Source organism: Temnothorax nylanderi, unplaced genomic scaffold (genome assembly GCF_030848795.1).
Source record: "Temnothorax nylanderi isolate EJ_2023f unplaced genomic scaffold, tnyl_v1.0 TNYL_tig0005_pilon, whole genome shotgun sequence".
NCBI lineage: Eukaryota > Metazoa > Arthropoda > Insecta > Hymenoptera > Formicidae > Temnothorax > Temnothorax nylanderi.
Genome location: NW_027249067.1, coordinates 1,677,372 through 1,705,361, shown reverse-complemented (window position 1 = coordinate 1,705,361; position 27,990 = coordinate 1,677,372). Strand labels below are relative to the sequence as shown.

Genomic DNA, 27,990 nt, shown 5'->3' with positions numbered 1-27,990 from the left:
AGTTACCATAGACATTTCTCAAAAAATTCAAAATTTTATAAAGAAAGAACCCCTTTATCGATTATTGCCAAATTCAATACCAACCTTTCTTTAATGATATTCTATCGATTAAAAAAAAATTCAGCCCAATATTCTAATTTCTCAATACGATTCTAATATTAACATTGTTGGATTTGTTCGCGTAATCTTGCTGTTTGCGTGAACGGGAAACGCGTCAGCGCGCGAAATAAAATGCATAAGATAATGTAGGTTTTATTGAAATAATATGTTTATTGTATTCTATAAAAAAGGATACAACGGAGAAAGAAGTGCACCTGTTAAAAGGTCGTGCGTCGACATCGAGAAGAAACAATAAAGGATAAATGACATTTCGCACAAGGTTTCGTCGTTAATAACAATCTATTCTTAAGTACGAACTATGGAAACGCGATAATTAAGGAAATGTAACTTCCTAGGTTATAAAATATTCATGACCCAGCTGTAACTGTGACATATTACTATTTACTATGTAAAAAAAATGACTAAGCTTAGCATGTAATCAATAATTGTTTAAGTTGACTTTTGTTTCAGCACTTTTTTCTAGGTCTTAAATAAACTCACAATGTGTGATTTTCAACAATATTTCTCATACATTATAAATCATGATAGTGCGTACGATCGCGAAGCGTCACCACCGCGATTATGATTCTCTCTTTTCTTTTATCACGATCATATACTCTTGTATTAACTTGGCTTAAGTACGAGATTAAGAGTAACAGTCTTTATATAAGCGATATAACAGCATGTATAACAGTAGTTTATGACACTCATAAGAAAAATTTTATCTCAGACTAAAGAAACATATATTGTTTTACTTGAGAAAACAGACGCGATAGATGAAACTAATGCGATAAATTAAAATTTAATTTATTTAAATCTGATTTAAAAAAACTATTTAACAAACATGCAACGTGCAGGAAAATAAACAATAACTATTTTTTATCGTTATATAAAAAAAAGCAAAAGAGCAAAAAACAAAGACTTAACTTGCCAATTATTACTTCTTATCACGTCAAAAGTTGAAAGTAAAATGTGCTTTGTTTTACAATAAATGCTATTAATAGCATCAGAGAATCATTTGTTTGTCATAAAAGAGAACACTTCAGCTCGTGGTGCTAAGACGAGATCGTACTCTCACTTCACGTACATACTTACATTCGCGCGTATCTCAATATTACTAGGTGATTGACTAATTTCGCTTAAGGTCCTAGTCTAGTTGACATACTTTTTCTATCAAAATAACCAAAATCAGTACGAGTTTATATCATCGCTTTACTAAAAGTTAATAGTTATCTATTAGCGAATCAATAAGTTTTCTAATTATGCATTGTACATATTTACATTTATTTTACAGAACAGCCATAACAAAAGACATCAAAAAGAAAACGCGATTAGTCTTCTGCTTGGTGTAACATGGGAAGACAAAGTTTGAAGATCGAATGCACTAAGAAAGAACATCGCAATGCAAATATACTTTTATGCGATATTTGTTCAAGAAAGTATATTTTTCTCTACAGATAAAGGGACTAGATTAGGACCTTAAAAGATTATATGTATATATGAGAGAATCTCCCCAATCATCTAATAAGTATTTGTCAACATATATATAATCATAGACTCAATTATTTAATATAAACATATTAGGTTAATATGTTTATATTATATCTCATATGAGGTACATGAGATGTATTATATCTCAATATAATATATTTTAAGGCTTTAACCGTATTCCTCGTTCTCAAATCTCGTTATCTCGTATACAAGCTTGCCAGAGATAAATCACACTGCACAAATGCAACGAGCAATTATTCGTATTTTAAAATTAATCATTATTATTTAATAATTTCAAAATTTATTAAGACAGTTGATATAGCACCATATAGGAATTACCGAATTTTTTGTCAGTTAAAATTTTGAGACAATAAAGTAACAACGACTAATATAAAATATATTAATTAAAGAATAATAACGCGCGCGAGCAATCTCTCTGGATGTTGCATCTTGAACAATTTTTACTACGTATTAAACTCGATTGTCGGGGACGGACAGTAAGGTTATTAAACATAAAAATGAGAAATAGAAATAGAAATAGTCTATTTGACACTATTGGCCCCTCCGAATAGTACGAGGTTTATTTTTTCCGACTATTCGCAGCGCGAATAGCATTAAAAGTCGTTGCAAAACATAGACATATGTAAATGCAGTAACGTGAAAAAATACTATTCCATCGCTGCGAACATAACGACTGCATTTAAAAAACACAATGATTATGGAATCAATTGAATCAATGCGCGATTTAATGAATAGTATAAGAATCTAATAATTATGGTATTGTTGGATATAATAACAGCATTGTAAGAAAAATATTAAAAATATTTACATGAAGAATATTGCAATGGCAATTACAATTACCTAATACGTTTCAAATAGAGAATGATGCTATGTATGAAAACCATACAAATTATTGTAAATAACACTGCAAATCCAAGTGTGTTATTTTTACACGCATAAACGTCATTAAACGTGTAAAAATGACACATTAGATTGAAGCTCTTTTTACATGTTTCTTTATGTGTTAAATTACGTCATTTAACACGTTAAATTGCATTAAATTAAAAGTTAATACGTTTTATCGTGTTGAAATGTGCTTTAAAACGGCAAGAAATGTGTAACAAGAGCTTCAGCTAAAATAACACACTTGAATTTGCAGTGAAGTTATTATAAAATTATTATAAATAAATAATTATCATAATCTTATTTACCAAAATCTAAAGAATACTTAGCTCAGCACAAAATAGCAAATGTAAATGTATGCAATATAATATTCATAGCGTATAAATATTTTTTAATAAATTTCCGAAAAATCGCAAAGACGATTTCGCGATTTTAAATAATTATTATAATCTTATTTACAAAAATCTAAAGAATACTTAGCTCAGCACAAAATGACAAATGCAAATGTATGCGATACAATATTTACAGCGTATAAATCTTTTTTAATAAATTTCCGAAAAATCGCAAAGGTGATTTCGCGATTTTAAACGTTGTAAAATATTAAGACACACTCACTGATCATAGCGCGTTCATTTAATTGCTGTGTAATCATTGCGTCTTCTAAATATAGCCATACGATGATTACGAGTAGCACTTTTTAAATTCCATAACTGTTTATATGCGTATAAACACTTATGTACTTGATCACACGGACGATTGTATCTTCGGCGGAGGTAGCGTGGTCAATTAACCCATTGCCTTCTCAACTCATCCGCGATTAAGCACGAAATAGCTTTTTTTTCTCGTCGTGTCAAAAACTAATTGACAAAAGATTAAAGAAGAGCGGAGGACAAATGGCGCTATACTTGCCGCGAAATATTCGTGATTCGGCGGGCGTGAGAAATGGGCTAATCGACGCGATTAACAGGTTTTAACTTCTTTAATTTATTTCTTTAATCGCTAAAAATGCTTAACAACAGGGATAACGATTTTTTTGCCTCCCGAAATACATCGCGAGCAAGCTCTTAAATTTATTGCTTCTTCTATTCTAGAACTGTCCCGTACATACGACTTCGGCGCTCAACGGTAACATTCTGGTAACTGCTCTCTGCATTTCGCGTCGAAGTCTCCGCAAGAGAAAAGACAAACAAAGTTTTAAAACTGATGAAATCTGCTGAGCGCCGAAGACATGACATCACAGTAAAACATCCAACCGCTCTTTGTTCGTAGCCGATGATTTATTATTAGTATATCGAAAATATACCGCGGCTATACGACGGCGGCGGCGGCGGCAGCGCAGCACAATCTCTTCATCAACGACGTGAATTAATAAAAAATATTGACAATATACAATAATCAAATAGATGCTCTTCGCTGTATAACGATTGATATACGAAAATAACAGAAAGCGATCGACGGTCTGTATTAAGCCGACGTTTAATTCTAGTGCGTCGTCAAATGCTTTCCTTTATCCCTTCTACCGCTTTCACGGGCAGTACTAAAGCTAAGAATCTGCCACGAATAGCGTAATATGTACAAGGGCGAGAGATTAATATTTCAGCTTTTTGGATTTCGTTTTTGCGAACGACGACGACGATGAAAATACTGATTATTGATATTTTGGCAGCCGATGTTCGCTCTAAGCGAATAGTAATTTATTAGCTCTATTATACTGGATAAGGAGAATATACTCTGTTAGCAATGCACTTCCAGCTGTGCATACGGTCGATCCAGCTTTCTCGCGATTACTTATCTTAACGTGGATAGTCCAGTACCAAGTTTTATCTTCGTACTATCGGTGACGTAAAAACTCATATGCGTGAGCGCGCATACGAGTAAAAAGAACCAATCAACGTCAGAAGCAGGCGGGCAGTGGTTTCTTGATTTTTTGTTTTGTTTTTGTAATATTCGTTAATATTCGTATTAACATTCGCGCGGCCGATCGTCCTTTCGTCCTTTTTCCTGCTAAGCGGTCCATCACGAGGCACTTGGACAAATCGACTTCAAGTTATTGCGGAATCGAATTACTTTTTCGTAGATTATCGTATCCAGTCGTTGCCGAAAACCGGCGAGATACACCAGCGGTCACGAATCTTATGCGTACGGTTCTCACGCGTAAGTGGCGCACGGTGTTACTGCAAAAATACGAATGCACAGAACACTCGATCTGGCCTCGATTTTGACGCTTGGCTGCTTCCATTTTCACCTGCGAATTACGTGGACGTTGATGGCGACGACAAGACGTGGCCCGGTTGATAATACCTCAGGCCATTTATCTGTAAAGAAAAAGAAGCTCGAGAATAATTGAGACTTTTTCTATTCGAAAGTCACTTTGTTGCTTGTCGTACCGTCATGTCATATTCCGTGATGTACGCTGGGATCTCGAGTTGGTCAGGCGGCATAACTTCATACAGATATTCTACTCCAGGCAAACTGTGAACCTTTTGCTTAATAGCTGGAGCCATGAAGGTCGTGAACCACCACGTCATCATCTATAACAAACGATCAATTGTACTTGTTAGACAATATTTGAGTTTCTTCGATGTAAAATCGTAATAAGAAGAGAACAAACAAGAGTAGAATCTGCATAGAGATGATATTATTTTCAAATTATAGTTATTATTAATTATTTTTTAATAACGCAAAAAATTGTTGATTACAAAATTACTGCGCGCGTAGTTGCTAACGAAGTACGAATAGCCAGGAAATTCGATACGATCGTTCCGAAGATAATTCGTCATGCATGAACGTGGGAAGTGCAATAATAATCATTAAACAGTGCGGTTCTGCGTCTTAAATAACGTTTATTGAGCATAAGGCCCTAGCTTGTTAAATCAGTATAAAATTACGACGCGATGATTGTACTATTACTAACCTTGGTCCAGAAGGTAGGATGGATAATATAGAAATGTTTTAGGTTCTTCTTATATCTGTAAAAGAAACTCTGTTTCAAGATCGCTATCAAATTTCTGCAAACAAGCTGCATCAAGTTGCGTAGGCTGCAACTCGATGCAACTTGCCGTTGCATAACTAGGACTATGGTAATTTAACAATACTTTAGTCTCATTCTTTTCTCTCGGCGATATAAGAAAATAAAAATTCTATTTTCGTCTGTATAGTGACATATGACATTATCCAAATGTTCTCTTCTGTCTTCACGAAAAATTTATTGAAAGAAACTCTTTAAAAAAATCTTTTTTTTTTCAATTTATTAAATATTATGAAACGTTACAATCGAAAGACTGTTGCCAAATTTCTAATATTGTTCGAATACCTTACTTTTTCTTTTACGTTATACGTATCATAAAAACGTAGTTGTGATTCTGCATTAAAATGCGATCAATAGGTTCGATGCGTTCGATATCTCAAGCGTACAACTTACTTATAGGGAAGCACATTGTAGACTTCGCGCAACCAGTGTAAACTGGGGTAATTGCCGCTGGCCGTAAGGGTGTGGAAATACGCGATAACGTAATCTCCCTTCACGATAGGATCCAGCAATTGTATCAGGTACAGCAAGGCCTAAAATCACAAGAGACACGAGGGTAAGAAAGTGTATGTCGCTGATTTTATACACTATTATCGTATAAAGATAAACCGCAGCGATATACCCTTTAAAATATGTTGGGAATTCATTTTGCGTAAAAAAAAAATGCGTTGTCAAAGTAGAGTAGGGAAACAGGGGTAAATATGTCCTAAAATAAAAGCTGCGTAAATAATATTCTCGGGATCGATGGAACGTCAGCGGCAAGATATACAGAATGTAGGTATTTCGCAAGGCTTTTCTACGTCGTGGAATATGTGATGTATCCTGTGCCGTTTCTGTTGAAAGAACCAACACCGCAATTTCATTGTGATTTCATCGTTTCACCTTCGCGAGAAATCCGAAGGCTCGAGACCGACAAATGTCGGAGGGTTTCGGGCGATCAATGAACTCATAGCAACGTATATATGTATCGTAAGCTCGACAGGGTTACAGTAAGAAATTTAGGTTGTGATAACATAGGCTTGTACTCGAAATCACGTAAGCAAGAAAAACAAGATTTCTCATTATATAAATTGTAGAAATCTTTTTGGTTTGCAGAAATCGATGTCTTCATTAAATGACCAGGAAAAATTGACTTCAAAGATGTTGTGACAGTTTGACAGCCTTCAGTTGTCATCAATTAATATTTGTAACAAATATTTACAGAATTGTTATCTACATACAATTCTTATGTTAACCTCTTTAAGCCGGGTCCAGACTTATTGTATCGTATCATCGTGTCGTATCATGATATTTTCTTATCAAAATACGGATATATTGGTTATAATGGTATGCCAAGGCTTTGTTTTCAATTTGTAAGATACGGGATATGAATACGGATTGAAAACAAGGCCTTGACATATCATTATAATCAACATATCCGTATTTTGATAAGAAAATATCATGATACGATATATACGCACAAGTCTAGACGCGGCTTAAAGGGGTTAACATAAGAATTGCATGCAGATAATAATTTTGTAAATATTTGTCATGAATATTGAATTGATGACAACTTTATATTATTCTATCAGTTCTTCTTCGCTCTTATTAATATGAAACTAATAATATTACTGAAAAAGCGATGTAGACTTCGAAATTATTTACAACTCCTTTTTATATTATTCCATCAGTTCTTCGCTCTTTTTAATATGACACTAATAATATTACTGAGAAAGCGATGTAGACTTCGAAATTATTTTACAATTATTTTACAAACGTATCTTTATGCGAGTCAACTATGCGTGTCCGATTACGATCAAATGATATATCATTATGCAATGCGTACGACGATCGTTATTATCTGTTATATCAATGCGAGACAATGAAGAAGTTGAAATTTTTTTTGCTCTTAGAACTTCCGTTCTAATAGGAGCTCCAAAGCGTAAAAATCGATGAAAGGCAATTCGGTGTTGCTGTCGACAGCGGGAATTCGCGCCAAGTCGAAATCGATGCTGTTCCGTAAATTGCAAAACGTGTCGCTATCGACCCTGAAGACACGTTATCTCAGGTCGCTGTGTAATTAACCTCCTAACTGAGCGTAAATATTTCATCTCGAAAGCGGGTCAGTGGGCACGAAACAAAGGCGCGGGAATGGAACAGATGTTTAAATTAACAAACTTAATAGAGACTCGGTATTAATAGCGAATGATATTACGCACGTCGAATCTCTCGTCTCAGAACGCGCACCTCGTACGAACGCTATGTGTATATGACGTAGTTTCAACAGCCGCTGCATGGCAGTGTATATTTTTAGCTGTGCCGATGAATCTTTATATGACGTCGTTGATATTCTTATCTCGATTAAAGTTAAAGTGGCGAAGCATCTCATCATACCGGTGGTACCTGTACCACCGGTGATGGATCGCTAATCGACAATTGGAATAAAAAGAACCGATAGAAATGAAGCTAAAAGCTTTTCTTCCTTGCGCGAAAGATTTGGAACACGCGATCGAGTAATTAGCGACGTACAAGTCACGATGAAAACGTGGATTCGTTGGTTCGAGAAGTGAATATTAAGGCATTGATGATGTCTTGGTGTACATAGGAATGATTTACAAAGTTGCACGTGTTTTCTTTCTCGCACACAGAAATGTAGACCGAACTTTCGCGCTCGATCAAAAGCCGTTTGAAAGCCGCAAGTTTTAAGAAAGTGTGCGTTCTATTGAACACAGTTTTCTTTTTGAATTTTAAAAATGTTTTTCTAGATTTACTTGCTTCATAAGAATATAATATATAAAGATTTATTTATTTCGTATTTTATTTAATTTAATACTCGAGACATCTCTGTTACTGTCGATAATATCGGAAAATATAGGAAGAAATAAGGAAGAAATTATTGTGTAAAAGGTCAAAGTTATTATATGTGAGAAAAGTTGACATGTCAAAACTGTCTCATCCGTTTTTTTTTTGTCAACTGCAACATGAAGTTCATGCAAACTACGGTGTTAATACCGACGAAAAGAAAGAAAAAGCAGAAACGTGTTAATAATCGTTTGTTTTCTTTTCTTAATTATCGACTAGGTGTCCCACACCACACCTGCCGATGATGTGATATTCGCAGATCGTTGCCGATGCAAATGGGGTTAATAGGATGAGAAAGTTTCATTGAGGATAGGGGTGCGCGTCGCGACGACGTTGCAGTCCGCTCTCGCCCTCCCCCCATGGAGGGACTCGTTCCGCGGTCGGTCTATTTCTGGACGTGTAAATATCGATTCGCCACCCGCCGCTATATCTCACTGCGTTCTGGCTATGAGCGGAGTAAGGATGAGTCCGACGGGGAAAGGAAATGACACAACGGGACACAACTGGCGCAAAGATAGGCGCCAAATGATCGAGGTTTGGCCTCGACGCGACGCAATCGAGCGGCATGCGCAAGTCTTGTGATACACGGACTCGTTAGAATCGGCACGTATCCAGAATACTTGGAAAAGAGATAGAGAAAAGTGGTACAATTTCTCAATGTGTTTGCAGCCGAAATAGACACTTTTTCTATAATGTTTTTTGGAACATTTCTGATATCCGATAAGAGAATTTGTATTCCGCGAACGTCGACTAGTGACAGTTTTTTGGAAACAAATTCTCGTATCCGCTGTTAAATACCTTTGAAAGTCATTAAAAAAATATATATTTCTTTGAAGTCGACTGTGTAACGCGCATCGATAAAATTAACATAAATATAATTGGAATTTATCGGAAAATTGTATTTATTGGAAAAGTAAGTCGCGGAATTTTGCATTACTGTAATTTATAAGCAAATGCTTAATAATGTTTGATTAAAACGCATCAGAATGTTAGGTGTGCAATGTAGCATAAATGTATACGGCAAGAGCGTAAAAATTAAAGATACTTTTAACAGAAGAATACTCTGTAAAACACTTTCTATTATACATTTCAAACGAATCGATTAAATTCCAAAGGGCAACCAAGAGTGACTATAGAACGGTGGTATACACTATTGCAATCTCCAATTATTTGAGAACTACACATAACATTGATGAAGATAATTTTCATTACTTTACTTAAGAAGATTTTCCTTTGAACAGCATCACTCTATCGAATTTTTAACGTTGAATTTCTATAGGTTGAATGATGATACTTTTACTGTAACGTAAGCTGAGCGGCAGATTCCTCATTTTCTTGCACAAATCCATAACATTGATTTTCAGAGCACACGCAAAGGTCTTTACCTTGTCTAGATTGATTTTGGTGGCCGGGAACCATTTGCCGACGAAAACCACCACCGGTCGGCCCTGCCGGTCCACGCCGCTCTGGTACAAACAACCGATTCCTGAGACCTCAGTTAGGTCCTCCGTCTTCGCCCTCCTAAGAAGCCTTTCGTACCTACAAAATAACGATTTCGTTCGTCTTGTCATATATTCAGTATACATAAGCTATTTCTTCTACCGTCTATTAATATTTCGTTCGGTCATGTTTTACGGAAACGTTTCGTTTTCAGGGTTACGAAAGATAAGTACACGATAAGGTAAATTGTGCAATTGTGTCTAAAATATGCATTATAAATGCTCTTAATATGTCCACTTTGCTGAATAGCTCTAATTTCAAACAATGTTGCAGTATACGCAATTTCAATGTGCAGTATAAATACCTGTACATGAAAAGGTTTTCAATAATTATTACTTAAAACCTTTAAATAAGATGAAAAACCGACGCGAAACGTCGTCGGTTGTTATTGGCTGTAAACCCGAATTTGTTTTCACACAAAGGACACATCATTAATTTAAGTAAAACAAACAAATCAACAATGTCACGCTTAAGCGTCGTTATTCGCGACGAGTTTGAAGGAAGATACGATGCGCGATACGATAATCTTGCTCGAATTTTACAGAATTTACAGTACGACTTATCATCATGCAAATTTAATTATAATACGGAAGATGCTGCTTTGCATAACGTAAACCGCAAACGGTGACGTGCATAAATATGTAATTTTGTAAAGCATATAAATTTCATGGGTGCGTCTTATCGCAAATACCCAAGCCCCGTCGCGAACTTTACATTAGCATTTCTAGCGTCTACTGTATGGTGGCCCTCTGTGCTCGTTGCATTTTATTCTCTTTTCGAGTAGCCGATCCGGAACACATTCTGCTAATAAAATTTCACTTAAATATATCGCAACTTGTCGATCAATTTCAAACTTCTTCTTCCAAGATCATCGAATGTAAATAAGTGGAGCAAATCGACTTGACAATACTGCATCATGCATGAATTCTCCGACACTGGATCGATTATTACCAGCTCCGGTATATTCTTTAACGGGGTAACCGGTATGGGAAATATACTGGACAAACGCCAATAAAAGAGCAGGGATCAATAGCGAGCCGATAACGAGAGTTTCATCGGAATCGCGTTCAACACGAGGTTCGACGACGCGCGAACGAACGACGAGCACTACTCTTAATACACACCGGTCCTCATCCTCGATGACATCCACCATGTCAATCATGACCATTCTGATGTCACGTTCCCTTCGTGATTTCGCCTTCCGCGATTTTGCCTCGGTAAAAAAGAAAAGGAGAAAAGGGGAGAAGAGAAAGAAAATTGATCGGGCCCACTAGCAGCCGTGTGCGTCCGTCTCTACTCGCGACATTCGTTAAAAAGGAATCGGTCGCGGCACGACGAACGAGAGACCGCGCACAGTTCCGGTCGTTCGATCGGAGCACAGTTCGAGGGAGGCGACGAAAAAGGATGGCAGCGGTACGACGAGTCGCGGCAAACTGAACGGAACCGAACCGAATCGTCTTGTCTATAAGACTTCTAGAGAAGGAGAGCCGCCTCTCGGTTGCGACGTCCGCGACGACTATGATGTCTACGAGGTGCTCCCACACCGCGCCGGGTCCTTCTGAGGAGGCACCGCACGGCGCCTGCCCGACTCGCGGAACGCTGCGAGCTCGATGCGCGCGAGGCGATGCGACGAGGCGCGGAGTAGGGGTCGCCAGCCCGTTGTTTAATTCGATCGCGATGTATTCCTTTTTAATTGCGGGTAATATACCGCCCGCGACGGCCTTGGACGACTGTAAATTTGTCATTTTCCCTGCCTTTTCGTCATCATTTTTGTAATGGGCAGATTGGGAAGCAGGAAGCTGAAACGCGCTCCGTTTCCCGACCCGACCGCTTGCGCTATTTGTCGAACACGCTTGCGTGCTGGTGTGCGGACGTTTTAAATAAGTAAAATGTCGTTTGCATATACAAAAGATAAATAAGATAATAAATAAAATAATTGTTTTTTGAAAAAAGACGAAAATGAAAAAAAAAGTGAACTTTAAATGCGCTTTATATAGGTATTATCACGCATTTGCTTAGGGAATCATCCAATCTTCATTGTTATCGAATACGATCTGGCAACTTTTGAGCAAGAAATTCAGCGCAATTTAGAAGTAATGACTTTCGAATTACTTGAAGATTTAAGGACACAGCTGCTTTAGCATGGACACAGGCTATCTTCGAAGTACCCTTTCGTGATCGATCATGTATTTTCGATCGAATTCGTGTCAGGCGACTGTGAAGGCCAATTTAAAGAATGGTATAACATTTCCAATTCGATACACAAGCTATTGCGATGTTCTAAATCGCTGTCGGATTACATTTGATAGTAATGGAAATAGATTTATTAAACTTGCAGAGTTAAATACATTTAGAATACATTTTTAAATCCCCGTGCATGTTTCTTCTCAGAATAATAATTTTTTCTTTTAGTTCATGCAGATGACGCTCTTGCATAACGAACTATTCATATTTAATGAACTATCATTAGAAGGCGCAATCTTGTTGCAAGTGTTCCACCAATAAAATTTCTTTATTCTGTATTTCGTAAAATGGTAAAATTAAAGTATCAAGTTTTTCTTTCAAATATAAACTGAAAAATTTAGACGACTCTAAAGAACACGTATTGACGTTGCACGTATCGACAAATTAGCATTTCGCTAAAATGTTCGTGCGCAGTAGGAACGTTTGACGCTCGGAATTATCTTAGATTGAAAAAACAAATATATGCTTTACAGATTAATCGGGGCAATCGGCGTATATTTCGCGAAATTTTAGATAACTCGTGCATATAAATAGAAAACCAAGAAAAAAGTCTCATCATAATTTGCATTGAGTATATGAAAAAGGAATGATGATTTTAATATGAATTAAATTAATAATTATTTAAAAACGAAATAACATCGCTTCTTAGACTATTCTTTCTGAGGAAAAATTAGATAACAAATTACAAAGACGTTAATACTGCACGCGATTGCGTCATGTTGTTACTTAAGGCTGCAGTTTCGTGACCTTGACTTCGATTAGATAAATCCAAGGTATTTTATCGAAAGTATGACACAAAAGTATTCCCTAATGTATCTGGATAGCTCTGTAAAGTTGCAGGTGAAGATAAAATCGTACTTTAGAACGGTAAAATACGATAATATTCAGAAAAAACTTTTATTATACTCGGATATAAATCGGAATAAAACTTGGAAATAAATCGTGTTCCGTGAGATTACTCGTTTCAGTATTACCCGTAATATGCTACTGACGTACATTATAATAATATAATGATAGAATCGATGACTATCTTATTGAAGCAAAAAAACAAATCGTTCTATTTTGAAAAAGTAGCTCACACAATGAATCACCGTCATTAGTATAATCAATCGACTCACACATGGATCTTCTCACTGCAATAAACCCGACATATCACAATAAAATGACGTCGATGACTATCTCAGGCTCGAAATAAACATTTAATGCGAGAGAAAATGTCAGATCTGAACGAATGATTTATTTCTATGACGCAAATGATATTTCAGCGCTGAAATCAATTAGAAACAGGTATTACAAAGCAAACTCTGTACGTGCGTCATAGTTGCAAAAGTCGATAAACGATATAATTCATAGATATGATATCGTTTTGTCAACTGTAAGGGCTTATGCACAATATGAGAGGAATAAGGAATAAGGAATTAATTAAACATAGAGAGAATTTATAGTCGCGTCTTTTTTCAAGACTGGGGCCTTATTCTCGAAAAATGTCACATACGATATGTCATGAATAACACACTTTGCAATCAATAGCACACTTGCAAAGTGTTATTTTCTAGTGACATTCATGAATTATCGTACGCGAAATTTTTCGAGAGTCAGGAGCCGTGTCTTGAAATAAGATGCGACTATGCATTCTCTCTATGTTTAATTCCTTGTTCCTTATTCCTTATTCCTCTCATTGTGCATGAGCCCTAATACATATAATATCAGATAATCAATATAACTATTTGTGATACGTGCGCGAACATATCGCTGTTAACTAATAAAAACTTGTTAATAATTAACAATAACATTAATAGAAATTTTGTTACAAAGAATATAAAATTACTTGAAAAGATGCCCGAATATACGAAATTAATGTTAAATGAGAACTTTTTAAAAAAGAATAAAAAATCTCAAAGGTACCTTTCACAAAAGTTACACATGTATAATGAAAACACATGTTAAGTTGTAACATTTGCATATCAAAGATAATTACATATAAATTATTTTGCAAAAGTAATTAGTGAACTCTACTTTTTTAAGTATGAAAAGAACAATAAGCCCGGAAAAAGTTGTAATGACTTCGGCATTTGCAGTATCAAATATTAGGAAGGGAAATATCCACTGTTGTAAAACAATATAATGGACTGGATTAAAACTGGCTAATGTTCCTTATATCTTTAAAAATTCTCCATTCATTTTACATGCTCATAAACACAATGCATTTTTCATGTCGATATAGAAGAAATCTTTAATTATTAATTACACGGCAATGTTCGACTCTTGTATCGGTATAGGAGAGACTGTTTTTCCGTACGAATACATTATTTCTCGCTGTGCTGCGTGGATAAAGGAGAAACATACAGTGCCGTTGAGATTAAAAAGTTATCAAGACTTAATTATTGCATTCAACAGAAAAACTAGCTTTGCAATATTATATAATTTTCCGCTAAATAATAATCCTTTGGATATATTGATGAATTAACGTGAATGATGAATCATAAATACGAATTTCACAAATTTCACACAGATCATGAATTGTGCAGTCAGTATCAGCTGAGAGAAAAAAAATTAGAAAGAAAGAAGACAAAATTTATTATTTTCTCCCGAGTTAAAATATTCAATGTTTCTTCAACGATAATTTATCGTATCATTTTAATTTGACCATAAAAATAGACTTGTGTCATCCCTCTGATTTAAATGCGCTGATTATTTACAGTTAACTATTGCAAAAAATTAATCCTGATTTTATAGAAATATAAGGTATTTTTTAAGTAATCCTATTAAGGACCATTTCACAAATTCGTACCTTTCTTTATGCTGCATTTGCTTGAGCATGATATCCGCCAGTGGATCGGCAAAAGGTCTCTCTCCCAAAAGTCTCTGTCGGTCCAAATCACCCTGCATTTGCGCAAAGGCATGCTCACCAATATTGACTGAAGTCTCCAATTGTGTCGAAAGTTCCACCGTCTCGTCGCCTGTAAAAGTGCGGTATGCTTTTCAAAGAAATATCGCTTAAACCCTCATATTTGCAATGTTACATCGGCACGTTCCGTTACCATGCAAAGCGTGCTGAGGATTGTCAATAATTCTGATTTGTCTATCCGGAAGTAAAGGTTCTCCGTCCGTTCCGCCAATATCATTCGGCAACTGCCAGCAAGCGTTATCCTGCTCTGCCAAATTTCGGGGAAAATAAAGCGGCAGAAGGACTTCGTATATTCCAAGATCGCACGGCTCTAGTACAAATATAATACATGTTAACGAATCGCTGTATTGCTCCATGAATCTACGTACAGTTCCTAGAAAAGGAAAAATCGTTTATTATTCATTACGTATCGACGTATACTTAAATTTAGACAGACATTTGCTCGTTCCGTATTACTTACTGAGAGCTATATGCGCTCCTGCATCCGGAGGATAATTTCTCCGTACTGAATTTATTACTGGTAGAGCAATGGTACGCAATCCCATTTCTCTTGCCTTTTGTAGAACATTTCTATGATAGAAAAAACCTATATTGTAAGATCGAAAGGCTTAATTCTTTCGCTACGAAGGATTATGTAGTGGCCGCCCACAAATCTACCCCTGTGTACGAACGGCCACTATAACGGAACGCGTACAAACAGCCGGCTCGCTCCAAAGCAATAATACAAAAACAAATAATACAAAAACAAATCCATTGCGGCATTGTGCTGCTTGTCCCAAAAATGATAAAAAAAAATGTACGTCGCGATATTGTTACAATGTGCAACAACTTATACATAACGCCCTGTTTTTAAATCTATTGTACACAACATATTATTAACTTTGAGTTCTTCTCTATACATATTACGATTATATCTTATATTATTTAATTGTTTTTTATTTTACATTATTAAATATATGTTTAAAGAGAAAAATTAACTTTATTTATAGTAGAAATTTCTTATACTGGTGGACATGGAAAAAAGAACATCAAGAACACTTTATCCATACGATACTGTGTTCATTCGTACGGTCGAGCACGGTGCATGATAAAAAAGACAAAATCGTACAACATATGGAAATCTTTATTGGGGGTACCTTACAGGCAGTAGTGAATATATCAGTTTTTCCTGATGTTTTTTTTTCCATGTCTACCAGTGTATTTTGGTCTCAAAATGCTTAGAAATAAGTTTTAATAGGAAAATGTGATTATAAAATGTTTTCCTTATTTTTTTAAATTATATAATCGAATTTTTTATGTTATCAATTCTTTGTTCATTGATTTAAGTAACTCGTACAGAGACAGTACAAGATAAAGTACAACAAGTTAATAAACGCGACAAAATACTTCTATACGCGCTTTTTACTCGGTTCTTCCGTAGCGAAAAGATTAAAATTAATTCCTATGTTTCTTCTTTTAGCAAAATTTATTTTCTATATATTTTCTAACAACATCAAAGTAAAAGTGAACCAATATTTATGTTTATCTACGTATATTAAATATTTAAATTACCTATAGCAACAATGTAACGTGTTTTGCGCAGCTGTTTGATACTTGACATTGTAAACTGGTCCAACGGTATGAATAATAAAACGAGCAGACAATCCATGACCCTGTGTTACTCTTACTTCACCGGTTCTGCATTCTGCAATTAAGATTTTGGCAATTAAGATTTTTTTAAGACAAATTCACTGTCAAAAGCACAGCACATGTCAAAATATAGACCTTTAATTTCATTAAATATTTCTATCTTGAGTGCAGAACCAGCTCGGCTGAATATTCTTTGGCACATAGGACTATTATCATCCATCGTCTCGTTGGTAGGATTTACTACTGCGTCTACTTGTAATATCGAGATATCTCCAGTCCTGAAACAATTTATGGAGCATTAATGTATCGCACAATTTTATTATCAACTTGATTGGCTAATAGATTAACTTGACTGAGGAAGTTCTTTAATGAGATTACGTGTCTAAAGTTCTCACCATAGCGCGAGCTTGTTGTTAAGCGACGGTTGACAGGGGAAGGGGCTTATGGCGTGATGCGCCGTTTCCCGAGTCGAGTCGGAGTAGTCCGTGTATCGGTGCTGGATGGGATAGTCAGCCCATCGTTTCAACACAGCCGACTCCACAATGTCCTGGGCGACACCCAAGGGTTCCATCAGCCTCATCCAGCTGAAAATCGTACCATATACGTTAGACTGTTAGAGCGTTCCCGCGCTTTGTCTGCACCCCGACGAAAAACGGAGCAGCGTCCCTTTGTTTTCCTATCAGCTGTTTCAAGCCTAACCTCACCTCATTTCTGCCATTTCTCTGCCTGACGTGCGTCATACGCGGCGCGGTCATTGACCCAGAAGGAGTACGTGTAACATTCAGCTCAGCTGGCTAATGTTTGACGCGATAAATCAATACGAAATTTATATGTTACATCTGGCAGATAAATTTATGTATATAATAAATAAACTGATAAATAAGGGACCAATTAAATATATGTTACTCCGAACTTTATAATTAATATATTTAACATAAATGTAAATAACATAAAACTTAATATTATTTTAATAACTTGGGATTTTCTTCAACGGAAGTTTTGGTAGGAAAGAGAGGGAATTTCCAGTTATTTTCTTTAGCTGAAATTTTTAGCGTGATTTCATTAAAGTCTCCGTCGCAGATAATCAAGGTATTCTACGTAACATCCCTAGGTATTCTACATAAAAACGCGGCGATACTTTGGGCTATATTATTTGAGCTATTCCCCGAACGCGCGTTCGTTCGATTCTCTCGTAACGAAAGTGTCGTGCTGGTGCAGTCGGTATTCCATCGTATATATTTCTAAAAATAAATAAAGTTCCGTCGATAAAAATGTGGGCCGCGCATCACGGGCAAGGAGAGCGGAGCTCGACCAAGGACGCAGTTCCGATCGAGCGCTTTGAAAACACAAGCTATCGAATCGCGTGTCAGGACAATCATTCGAGCCTCTCGGAAGACAAATGGATCCTATCTCCGTAAAAAAAATAGAGGAAATAAATTAAATTATAATAAACTGACCGTATACTGCTCTCAGTAGAATTAAGAAACTTACAGAAGCGGAGTCGATCAGTCTAGCTTCTGGGAGAGACTCATTTCGCGAGCGCGTGACCGAATGACTGTGCTTTTTGTAAAGGGTATAAAATAAAGATATAAAGTCATAAATTGTTGTCTGCGTCATGGACAATTAATCAGGCAGTATCTGATACAATTATACATTAGCTTTAATGCAAATTTTTTGCGCGATCGAACGCTATTTCTAGGTGCTCTGTTATCTTGTTGTTCGTCAAAAGTAAATACCATGGGAGCAAAAATGGAGAAATGCATGTTTGTAATATTCATAGTTCTCGTACATAAATATGTAGTATGTTACACAAATCGATATTAGAAGACACGGTTTTGTATCATGCACTATGAGTCACTTCGATCAAACTCTCCGATCAAACTCGCCGATTAAGTTAATCAAATAATACCTGCAGTATTTTGTATAAATTACTACTTTTTTTATCGTTTGAGGCAGAAAAAAATATTAAATTAGAGATAATAAATTATATAATTTAAAATTTTGCTATAAGCAACTTCATCGGTTGTATCCATTTCCGATGAAGTTAATTAAAGTTTGGTCGAAGTTTGCTTTACGAGTTCCTTAAATCATCACGATTCAGTAACTGAGCCAACTTCTAATAGGCTTAAGTTGGATAGCTGAAGTTCCCGTTACATGACCAAAGTGTCCTCCGTCTCCACTCTACATAATAATTCTAATAACATTAGTACTAATAATGTCTCGTAATACTGTCTACTACGGACTAAATTTCTGCATTTATCGTCTCCTCCTTATATTTTATTACGTTTGTTGTTTTTATTACTTAGTTCGTTGCTTTGTTCGTTGGTGATCGAACTGTTTGGAACTGTATATGCATGCATACAGATAGCAGGATGTACGCTGCCGATAATGGCGAGGAGCCGGGAAACTGGCGCCGTCTGGCCTCAAGCGGATCTTAAGCGTTCTGCAAACCCATTAAGGGACAGGACCGTCGACCTCGGTGCAATAGCCAGAATAATTCACACTTACTCGCGGTAGTAAGGGGAGTCCCGCACCAATCGAGATCGATATAAAAAAAAAAACCGTCGCTCGTATTTATATCTCAAGGTGATAAAGAAACGTGGATATTACGAGACGTTTTTGCCTCGTTCCTTTAAGGAAACAAAATGGTCTCGAGAAGGAAACTGAGTCGGATATCGAGATTCGCATTATCGTCATTCCTTTGAAATCTAGTTCAGACGAGACTTGAATTTATCCGACTACGCACCGATGAACAAAGTAATAAAAGCAAAGAGGCATAATAAGATACAAAGAGGTAGCCATAAACGTAAAAATCGTTAATTATTCGAAGTCTACTGATAATTCGGACGAGACTTGAATTTAAGAAGAAAAGTTGGCGTGCAAATATTTTGAAAATAAAATATGTGTGCCTATGGTTTGAAATCCTCAGTGGGGAAATATCTAATATTCATAGTACGCAAGAGATAAATATATTGTTGTAAGTGCATACAGAAAGAGTTCACTATCCGAGATTGAAACGCGAGATTTATATTGTAAAATGAAAGGCTAACAATGAGTTAACGATAGAACGAGCACTCGATTCGACTATTGTAGACCTACGAATATATGAGCTACGAATTTCATTCGATTTTAGAGTGCCTAACTTCGATCTCGGCTGGGGGAAGATTGATAAATGTACAAATCCGATGATCACGTGTATGTAATTGTATTAACAATAAACGGATTAACTCTACGGGGATAATTCACTATTTACGTAATACCCGGCTCTCTCTCTCTCTCTCTCTCTCTCTCTCTCTCTCTCTCTCTCTCTCTCTCTCTCTCTCTCTACGTCAGCTCTCTCTTATCTAACTATAAACAGTCTCGCACACACGGCTGACCGATCAATCGATACTCCGGACTCGCGCGAGCCGAACGCTTGCTTTTACCGCTGGTATGTCCGTCGTCTCGCCCGTGGATCTCAAACGGGGATCAGGAATCGACGGGCTTGCAAATATCGTAGCCTTATATCGCTGCCCCAATTCGATACTCGAGGTATCTTTAGACAGCAAGATTTAGAAATGACGCGGATTTAAGCTTTATCTCTTTAACGTACGGTCTCGATCGAGCGATCATTATTTCTGCGTTTAATATTAATGTCAGCCAATAACGTCATCAACTTTAATTCCTTGACAGACATACTTTGTCAATTTGTTACCTCATCGTTTAAAAGTGCCTCGTTGCATTAAAATTATCGACGTGCCTCACGTTACGATGCACGAAGGCGCACGAAGTTGCAAAGTTACGGAAGCGCGAGCGAGAACGGAAGGTTTGTGCGTTTAACGACCTTACGTCTAATAACTTTATAGAGCGGCCGATAACATTGCCGAGCACGAAGAGGGTCAAAGCCGCTCGATAAATTCAGCCTCAGAAATAGATTCGAATCACATCGTACATAAATAATGTGTCAGCTTGCGAACGGTATGATGCAAAAGTTACTACCGTCGATGCGAGACGCTTTAATAACGACTCTGTATACTAGCTTCGATCTTGCCGTTGGGCACATCGGACGAACGAACGAACGAACGCACTGATGCATCGTCGAAGCCTTTTCCAGTCCAGCGTTACACGTATTCCGTAACACGAAAGGCTTCCAAACAAATCCTTTGTGCGCGCGTAGTCGCCAGCGAAGTGAAAGAGCCTCGAAAAAAAAAAAGAGTTGAATAATAAATTGGTGGCTATCGACGTAATCGGCATGGTTGTTTTCACAAGATCTAAACCGTCCTTCTCTATAAACTAAACAATCGTTCTGATACGAAATATAATGCAGTTATAATACGACAATTCATTAGAAACTAATAATTAAAACTGCTGGTCTTTTACTGCAGCTATATTGGATCTTGACATCAGAAGCGGCAGATAATAGATCGCGTGAGTTTTTTCACACGTGGGGGCAAATTAATTTCTCTTCGCACCATTTTCATCTGCGTTCGACAGTATAAATCGATAAAATATGCTGAGAGCATCCCTCTCTTGTCCCCTTTAAAATGAACGTATAATTCAATCTGTATGTGTCCTACATTTCCAGCGAGAATGAATCTTATCACGGTTAATCAAGATTTATGGCTGTCTGTTAATGCACACGAACCGAAACGAGCACCTTCAACACATTCCTGCACGAATTTATTTCACCGGTCACGAGCGGCCGTATGCGAAACAATTGGACGTTTTGCATCTGTAGTGCGGAAAAATATTCACTCAATTTCTCAATTTTGACATCATAATCTCGACAGCGATGAGAGAATGGGAATCATAATCGAGTGAATGAATAATGCTATTCATCAAAATGTCAGAGCTAGTATATCTATCGGAATGCATTCCATTTCGAGTTTATTAATAGTTCATTAGCGTCCGGTTATCTTTCAAAGGAGCGGTAGATCCGGTTGATAACATTTGTCTGACGATCCCCTCTCGGTTTACACATTGATAAAAGCTGCCGGTGCGCTTTATTCACAGTGATATCCCATCGATACGTACCGAGATAAAGTTTATTATTCTAGCACTAAAACTCGGCACTGATTCCACAAGAGAACAACTGCGTTCTCTTTATCATTATTACCTTCTCAAAGTGTTTCTGGAGAAATTCCATATCCTCTTGCATATAGTATTACGCGAGTATTACGTGCACCACCGATTTTAAATTTTAGCGAAACAAATTCTTGAATATAAAAGAAAATTTTTTTTTACTTAAAAGTTTGGCTGATACATTAGAATATAATTGATTACAAAAAATTATCTAAAATATGTGTGTTCGCATTCCTTCCGGAAACCGAATCTCTTTCAGTTTCAATTTGTTTCAGATTCAATTGCGACTACATATCGACTATCGCGTATCATGTTATTTATTTGCTCGTATATCTCGTCTTTTTACATTTGTTCTTAACGTGTTATGATGAAATTGGCATGAAGCTTATCTATAACTACGTGACTTGTAAGTACTGCGAATTATTAGTCTATCTCTATCATACCAGTGACTCAATAAATGACGCAAGGTAAATATTCACAATAGCCTTTGGCCTTACCATTGAGCGCGTGCAAGAGAACGGTCGATCGAATCGATGACTATTAAATATTAGCGAAGTGTCAATTTCCTACGTTAGATACGTCCGAATCATTGTGCAGATTTGTTTTTATTCCGGATACTTGTCCTAACTAACGTTGGAATTCTATGCTCCCGACTACTCCGTCCGTCGCCTGGGCGTGAGTTTACGTTCTCACTTAAATCAGGAATTTCATTCACTCTCGCTGACATTTTCGAGAGATGTTTCTGCTTCGTAGTTATTGAAGCAGACGTATAACGACAGTAAACGCCGTGTATCATATACCGGTGACGTTCGACACACAATGTACATGACATATTTGGTGTATTATGTCATCCAATGAGTTGTTTTTCCTGCGGCTCTCGACTATCGGTGAATAAGCCGCAGTCATTTACGAATAATTTTTCGACACGTCATTTCTTAACATAACTAAACTACAGGATATTATTCTTTAATAGATTTCTAATCTTTTATTACGATGAACGTTAAAAATGAAAAACATAAATTTCTTGCTATATACCTACGCATTAGTGTCTTTGCATATTATAATTCATATTCGATAGAATTAGATTTATAAAATCTAACTTTTTTTTCCAATTAATAGCTGTAAAGCTGTAAACCTCGATTAACTGTCATTTATATTTTCGCTGGAAATTGTACGTGTGGATTGATTTTCTTTCATTTATTATTGAAGGATAAACGCGAAATGATGATTCGTAAAGTTTCGACGCGGTGCGCGGTGCCTTCGAAAACAAGTCACGCTCTGGCGTTCATAACATTCAGATTGATCTTTCTATTTGTCGATTTATTCTAAAAGGCAGCTTGTTATTAAGTAAGTGGAGGAACTGTTGAGAAACGTATCCTGCATCGTCTCTACCTACGCTAGCTCATAACGCCCACGAGAAACGTTGTCTTAACGGAAGTTGCCCTAATTAGGAACTGTCGGAGATTATCAGATATGTTAAAGACGCTTAATTCGCCTCTTCTTGGTAATAATTTTAACCGAGCTTATTAATATATTAGAAAAAAAACTGTGCACTTCAATCCAAACTGATAATATAATCTTATGCCAGTATATACGTATTATTAGCTGTCCAATATTAAAACCTATGTCTTATTTATATAACTATATATATTTATATATGACTTATAATTATATCGTTACGATAGAAGTGATGGACATTAATGCATCATATAATATGTATATACTTTAAATTTAAATAATGCCCTGAAAATTTGGTGATATCTATCCAGCAACGATGCGTAATTATCGCCTTTTGCGTATCTAACAATAAGTTGGATCGACAATTTAAGAGAATTTCATATTAGAAGAAATAAAAAAAGAGTTGTTTTCGCGAGAGAGCAGAAATTTCTTTTATGCGCGTACTTTCTTGTATGGCGGTTTTCCTGTCTTTGGCGAATTCATAAACTTTATTTCAGCGCTGATTTTTAAAATAGCAGAGCTCTTTATCGTATCTCGACGTCGAACTCAGATACGGCGGTATTACGTTTTTAATTGTCGGATCCTTGCAATTATCTGTTTAATTGCTTTACGAGCAAAGTGAAATAAGATAAATGTATCGTTGTTTGTTTTTGCTGCAATTTACGTTTCGTAAAACGCCTGACAGACGCAGAATGACGGAGTAGAATCTAAAAAAAAATAACGAATATATAGTACAAAACACAAAGATCGAGTTATGCCAAATGGCGTAAAACGCGATAACTCGACACAATAAACCGATCGAGCGTCACGAAAGCGTTCGAGCAATGACCGTGCGTAGCAATACGAATAACGGACGTGACGTAATGAGAGACGATTATTCTGTTATCTTCAAGTGTTCGAATAAATGGTGCGTATTATCAAAGGTACGTGTTGAACCGAAGGTCACTACGATGTGACTCGTCGCGAATATACGTACGAACATATGACCTCAATTGGGCGATCCCAATTAGAAGCGATCGGATATCGAATTTTAGTACAGAATATTAAATGCGCGTAATCTAATGTAGCCTACAGCTAACGTAATGAATTTGAAAAAAAAAAACATTAACACAAAGTTTGTAATTTCGTGTCCTTACATCAGATGTCTACCAATATCTAAAATAAATGCATAAAGAAATGAAATTTTCAGATATCTTTACTCTGCCTGTTAAACATTTTTGTTATCTGAGATGATACAATTAGCGTATAATCGGGCTCCGCAATCTTTAGCAATCAAAGCGTTAAATTAGATTCTTCCGTTTTAATTGTCTAACTTAGGATAATTGCATTCCGTCTGCAAGTGAATATAATAAAAAATATATAGCGATACTTGGCGGATGAATTAGCCAAGATACGGTTCATTGATTTCTGAAGGCAATTGCTCCTTGCGCATTATAAAGTAAATCGAGCTGTCGACCGCAAGTTGGTAGTTGTTTCGTATAAAGTTCCTTAAGCTGTTCGATGGAACAATAGATCTCCTGGAACAGCAACCGAATCGGTCCACGGGGACGCGCGAACCAATCGACGTTCAGATGCCAAATGTGCAAGGCCGAAAATGCATGACCTACATTATCGATATGCGACCTCTATCGCGATAGATACTACGGCGTGGCACGACCCATCGATAGTCCGCCGTGTCGCAAAAACGAAGATCAATCGTAATTGCGTAATTTAGAGTGACTTAGCGTATATCGTGAGCAATTTTCGCGAATTATTTTGAACTGAACTGACAGAATTTAAATTTTACACGACAAGAATTACATTTTAACATTCAACCTGACGAATCGACCTAAATTCGTCGCGTCATGCATTTATCTTTAATATGTAAACAATTATTTAGAATTGTAAAGTAGGGTGTGCACTGTCTGACGTTTACAAAGTCAATGCTAAACTCTCGACAAGATTATCGATTCTCTGAAATGGAAATTTCATTCATCGTCATATTTTCATTGTTCTTCATGATTAGATAGATAATATATACAAAATTGTGATCTAGAATATAGTTATTAAAATAAAAGAAAATGAGATGTTTTTTTATTCTGTGTTTATATATAACTCTTTGAATATTATTTTTGGCAAATGTGAGCAAAGATCAAATATTTTATCTTTATTTTTAATTGGCAGGTTTAATATAAATTACAGATTGTTTATTATTAAATAGAATTTATATGTATGGAGATACCAGAAATATAGGTTGATAATTATAATAATGATCCTTTACATTTATTAACTGGCTTAGCCAGGTAGAATATAAAGAACCATTATTGTTAGTTATTTACTAATGAAGCAAAGTCTCACGTTTGGAGAACCGATATTCGAAAGACAAAGTATTACGTCGAATCCACGTCGACATGGAACTACAAAGAAGGGTTATTGCATACGTATCTATGCAAATGGTAAAAGTCCGTGCGATTACAGTCAGTAATTTTTGTTCTCGAAAAACTAATTGCGTCTTATCAAGTACCGAGCCTATTTCCGTTGTAAAACCGGGGAACAATGGTGGAGGCGCGGCGAGCCGCCTACCGAACGGGAGAGCCATTTCCGAAATAGTTGTCAGATCCGCTCTCGCGCTTCTGAGAGAACGTTGCAGCGGCGCGGCGCGGCGCGGTGGCGAGGAGGCGCGAGGAACGTCGAATACGAGGACACGCGGAGAGAATGTACGCCGCGCGCGCGAATTATCGACGTCGACGCGCAGGCCGTGCGTATCTCTATACCGGTGGCACCGAGCCGCCGATGTGCGCGATCAAGGTCGCGGCGCGCCGCGCCGCTTACCGCTTGCCGCTCGCCGCTCGGATAGTCGATGAGCATCGACTTCTCGACCTTCCGTAATGAAGAGGAGAGAGAAATTCCTCCTGACAGAGGCGATCCACGCGCGCGTTTCAACACCCGACACACGGCTGGACCTCCCCTAAGCCGGAAAATGCCCGGAGTGACACTCGCGGCATATACACCTGCGGGTGGTGTCCCTCTGTGCCGCGCTTTATCAGGCCGCTTTGAACTTTGTACCGTGAGGCCGCGCTATCCGAGATCGCGCGTGGATCTCACGAGGCGAAAGTGAATCTCGGAATAACGTTACTTCTTTTCGCGTCCTAAAAGACGCGCGTCGTGCCCCGAGGTCGTGGGTGGAATTAAATTTGGGGAACGTGGTCTCGGCGTGCTTGTATCTCTTTATCAGATAGCGCCCGTATCTCGCGAAATTTCCGAGACTGGTAACTGACTGGTAACTGACTGGTGGTCTTCCTGGCCGCGAATCTTTCCTGTTGTCCAGCGCAGCATCGCGTAATCGGTTCACGCGATAATCGCGGTTAGCCCTGCGACGTGGTCCGCGCGCGTGGATCACAATAGCGCGATTCCGTGACGGTATGTTAATTGCGGTCATCCCGCGGCGTGTAACGTGCGACTGGAAATGGCCATCCTCGCGCCGCGCCGCGCCGCGACGCGCCGGATGGTTAAACACGCGACCACGTCGCGGACCGGAAGACCCGTTCTCGGACGTTTGACCGCGTCGAGACTCCGGATCTGGCTCGGACACCCATCCGTTCCCCCGAGACTGTTGCGCCGCAATGTAACGGGTCATATACCCGCCAAAAATCGTCGTGTCGCACCGAGACGGATAAGGGTCCTCCGCATCCGTCGACGCGGCGCGGAATCTCCGCCTCGCACCTCTCACCTGCGGGTGCACGTCCTGCAGTCGGACCGCTGCGAGGAACGGAGTGAGGAAGCAGGTCACAGCCCCAGCGGTTGCACGGATGCCCGGCGGAACGCCTTCGGTGGACTGGCGAAAACGCGGGAGGAGAAAGAAAAAGGCCGCGGGGAAGAAAGTGTGCGAAAGAAAGGAAAGAGAGAAAGAGAGGAAGAGAGATTGAGGTGCGGTGAACCACTTTCTCTTCCCGCTTCACGTAGAAACGTCAGCTCTGCTCTCCCGAGCTGGAGCTCCCGTGAGCGCGGCGCCGAGTAAAAACCCGCCACGATGACCGACGACCGTACCGTCGCATTCGTGCGCGAACGCTGACTGACGGACGCGCGCCGCGACGGCCTTGTCAGGCCAAGCCGATCGGTACACGGCTGGCGGCAGTGCGGCACCGGAGCGTGCGCGCGCGAGCGCACGCGCGAGCGTGTGCTCCTCCACATATCGGAGCGGAGCGGCGGCATATGCCGCGGTGTAATGTGTGTATGCGCTCGCACTTGGAGTTAAGTAATTCCGCCGGATCGAACGCGGCGTATCTAGACATTATAAATGTTTCAGGAATATTACAGGATAAGAAAAGTGTGTCACAACAAGGCGCTTGGATTGCACCTGTAATGCAAAACTCTATAAGCACGTTATAATCATGGAGGTGCTCAGCTTCGGATGAGAAATGATATATGGCGACTGCATATATGACTCGCGACTGAAATTATTCGCGAAAACCGCACGCCCTGTCGTACGGAATTTATTATTAAAGCGTACGAGGCTATGAATTCTTTAATAAATTTTCATTTATTTTGTTTTTTATTCGTGACCCGAGATGTACGTCGGGAAGAACGAAAGGAGATGTCGGGACAACGTTTGTAACGATCTCTTTACAATGCGTTATCTAGATACACCTTCGCTTTTCGGTAACTCCGCGGTGAAGTCCATAATTTACCGATAAAATACCAAATGTTTCAGCGAAACTTCTCTCGACAGAATTTAATCACAAAATATGTGGAAGGTATAGCTTTTATCTACGGGTATACGACGTGTCCAAGTCCGACAGATGTTATGGAGCATTACTTTACCTGCAGTTGATCATTTGTTAGCGAGGCC

At 38.0% G+C, this 27,990-nt stretch overlaps 1 protein-coding gene across 2 annotated transcripts; it reads right to left on the bottom strand.

Annotated features, from left to right (window-relative positions):
* Window positions 1-246: 246 nt before the first annotated feature.
* On the bottom strand, window positions 247-27,232 carry Gdap2 (ganglioside induced differentiation associated protein 2). Of its 2 annotated transcripts, XM_071712783.1 has the most exons (13): window positions 26,872-27,232; window positions 17,348-17,437; window positions 17,039-17,227; window positions 16,779-16,921; window positions 16,566-16,698; window positions 15,475-15,584; window positions 15,148-15,387; window positions 14,898-15,066; window positions 9,748-9,901; window positions 5,915-6,054; window positions 5,408-5,462; window positions 4,881-5,024; window positions 247-4,808 (listed from the first exon to the last, which is right to left on the bottom strand). In XM_071712783.1, the coding sequence occupies exons 2-13, from the start codon at window positions 17,359-17,361 to the stop codon at window positions 4,746-4,748; spliced, it is 1,554 nt and encodes a 517-aa protein (XP_071568884.1). In that variant the 5' UTR covers window positions 17,362-17,437; window positions 26,872-27,232; the 3' UTR covers window positions 247-4,745. The 2 variants fall into 2 exon arrangements, with proteins under 2 accessions (XP_071568884.1, XP_071568894.1); XM_071712793.1 differs by lacking the exon at window positions 17,348-17,437.
* Between the last annotated feature and the right edge of the window lie 758 nt (window positions 27,233-27,990).

Bases quoted from the DNA above. Each gene is read 5' to 3' on its own strand.
- Gdap2 (XM_071712783.1), bottom strand. The intron at 9,902-14,897 runs GTACGAATTTGT...GTTATTTTGTAG, and splicing joins CAAATGCAGCATAAAGAAAG to GTACGAAAGGCTTCTTAGGA. The intron at 5,025-5,407 runs GTTAGTAATAGT...CGTTTGTTATAG, and splicing joins ATCCTACCTTCTGGACCAAG to ATGATGACGTGGTGGTTCAC.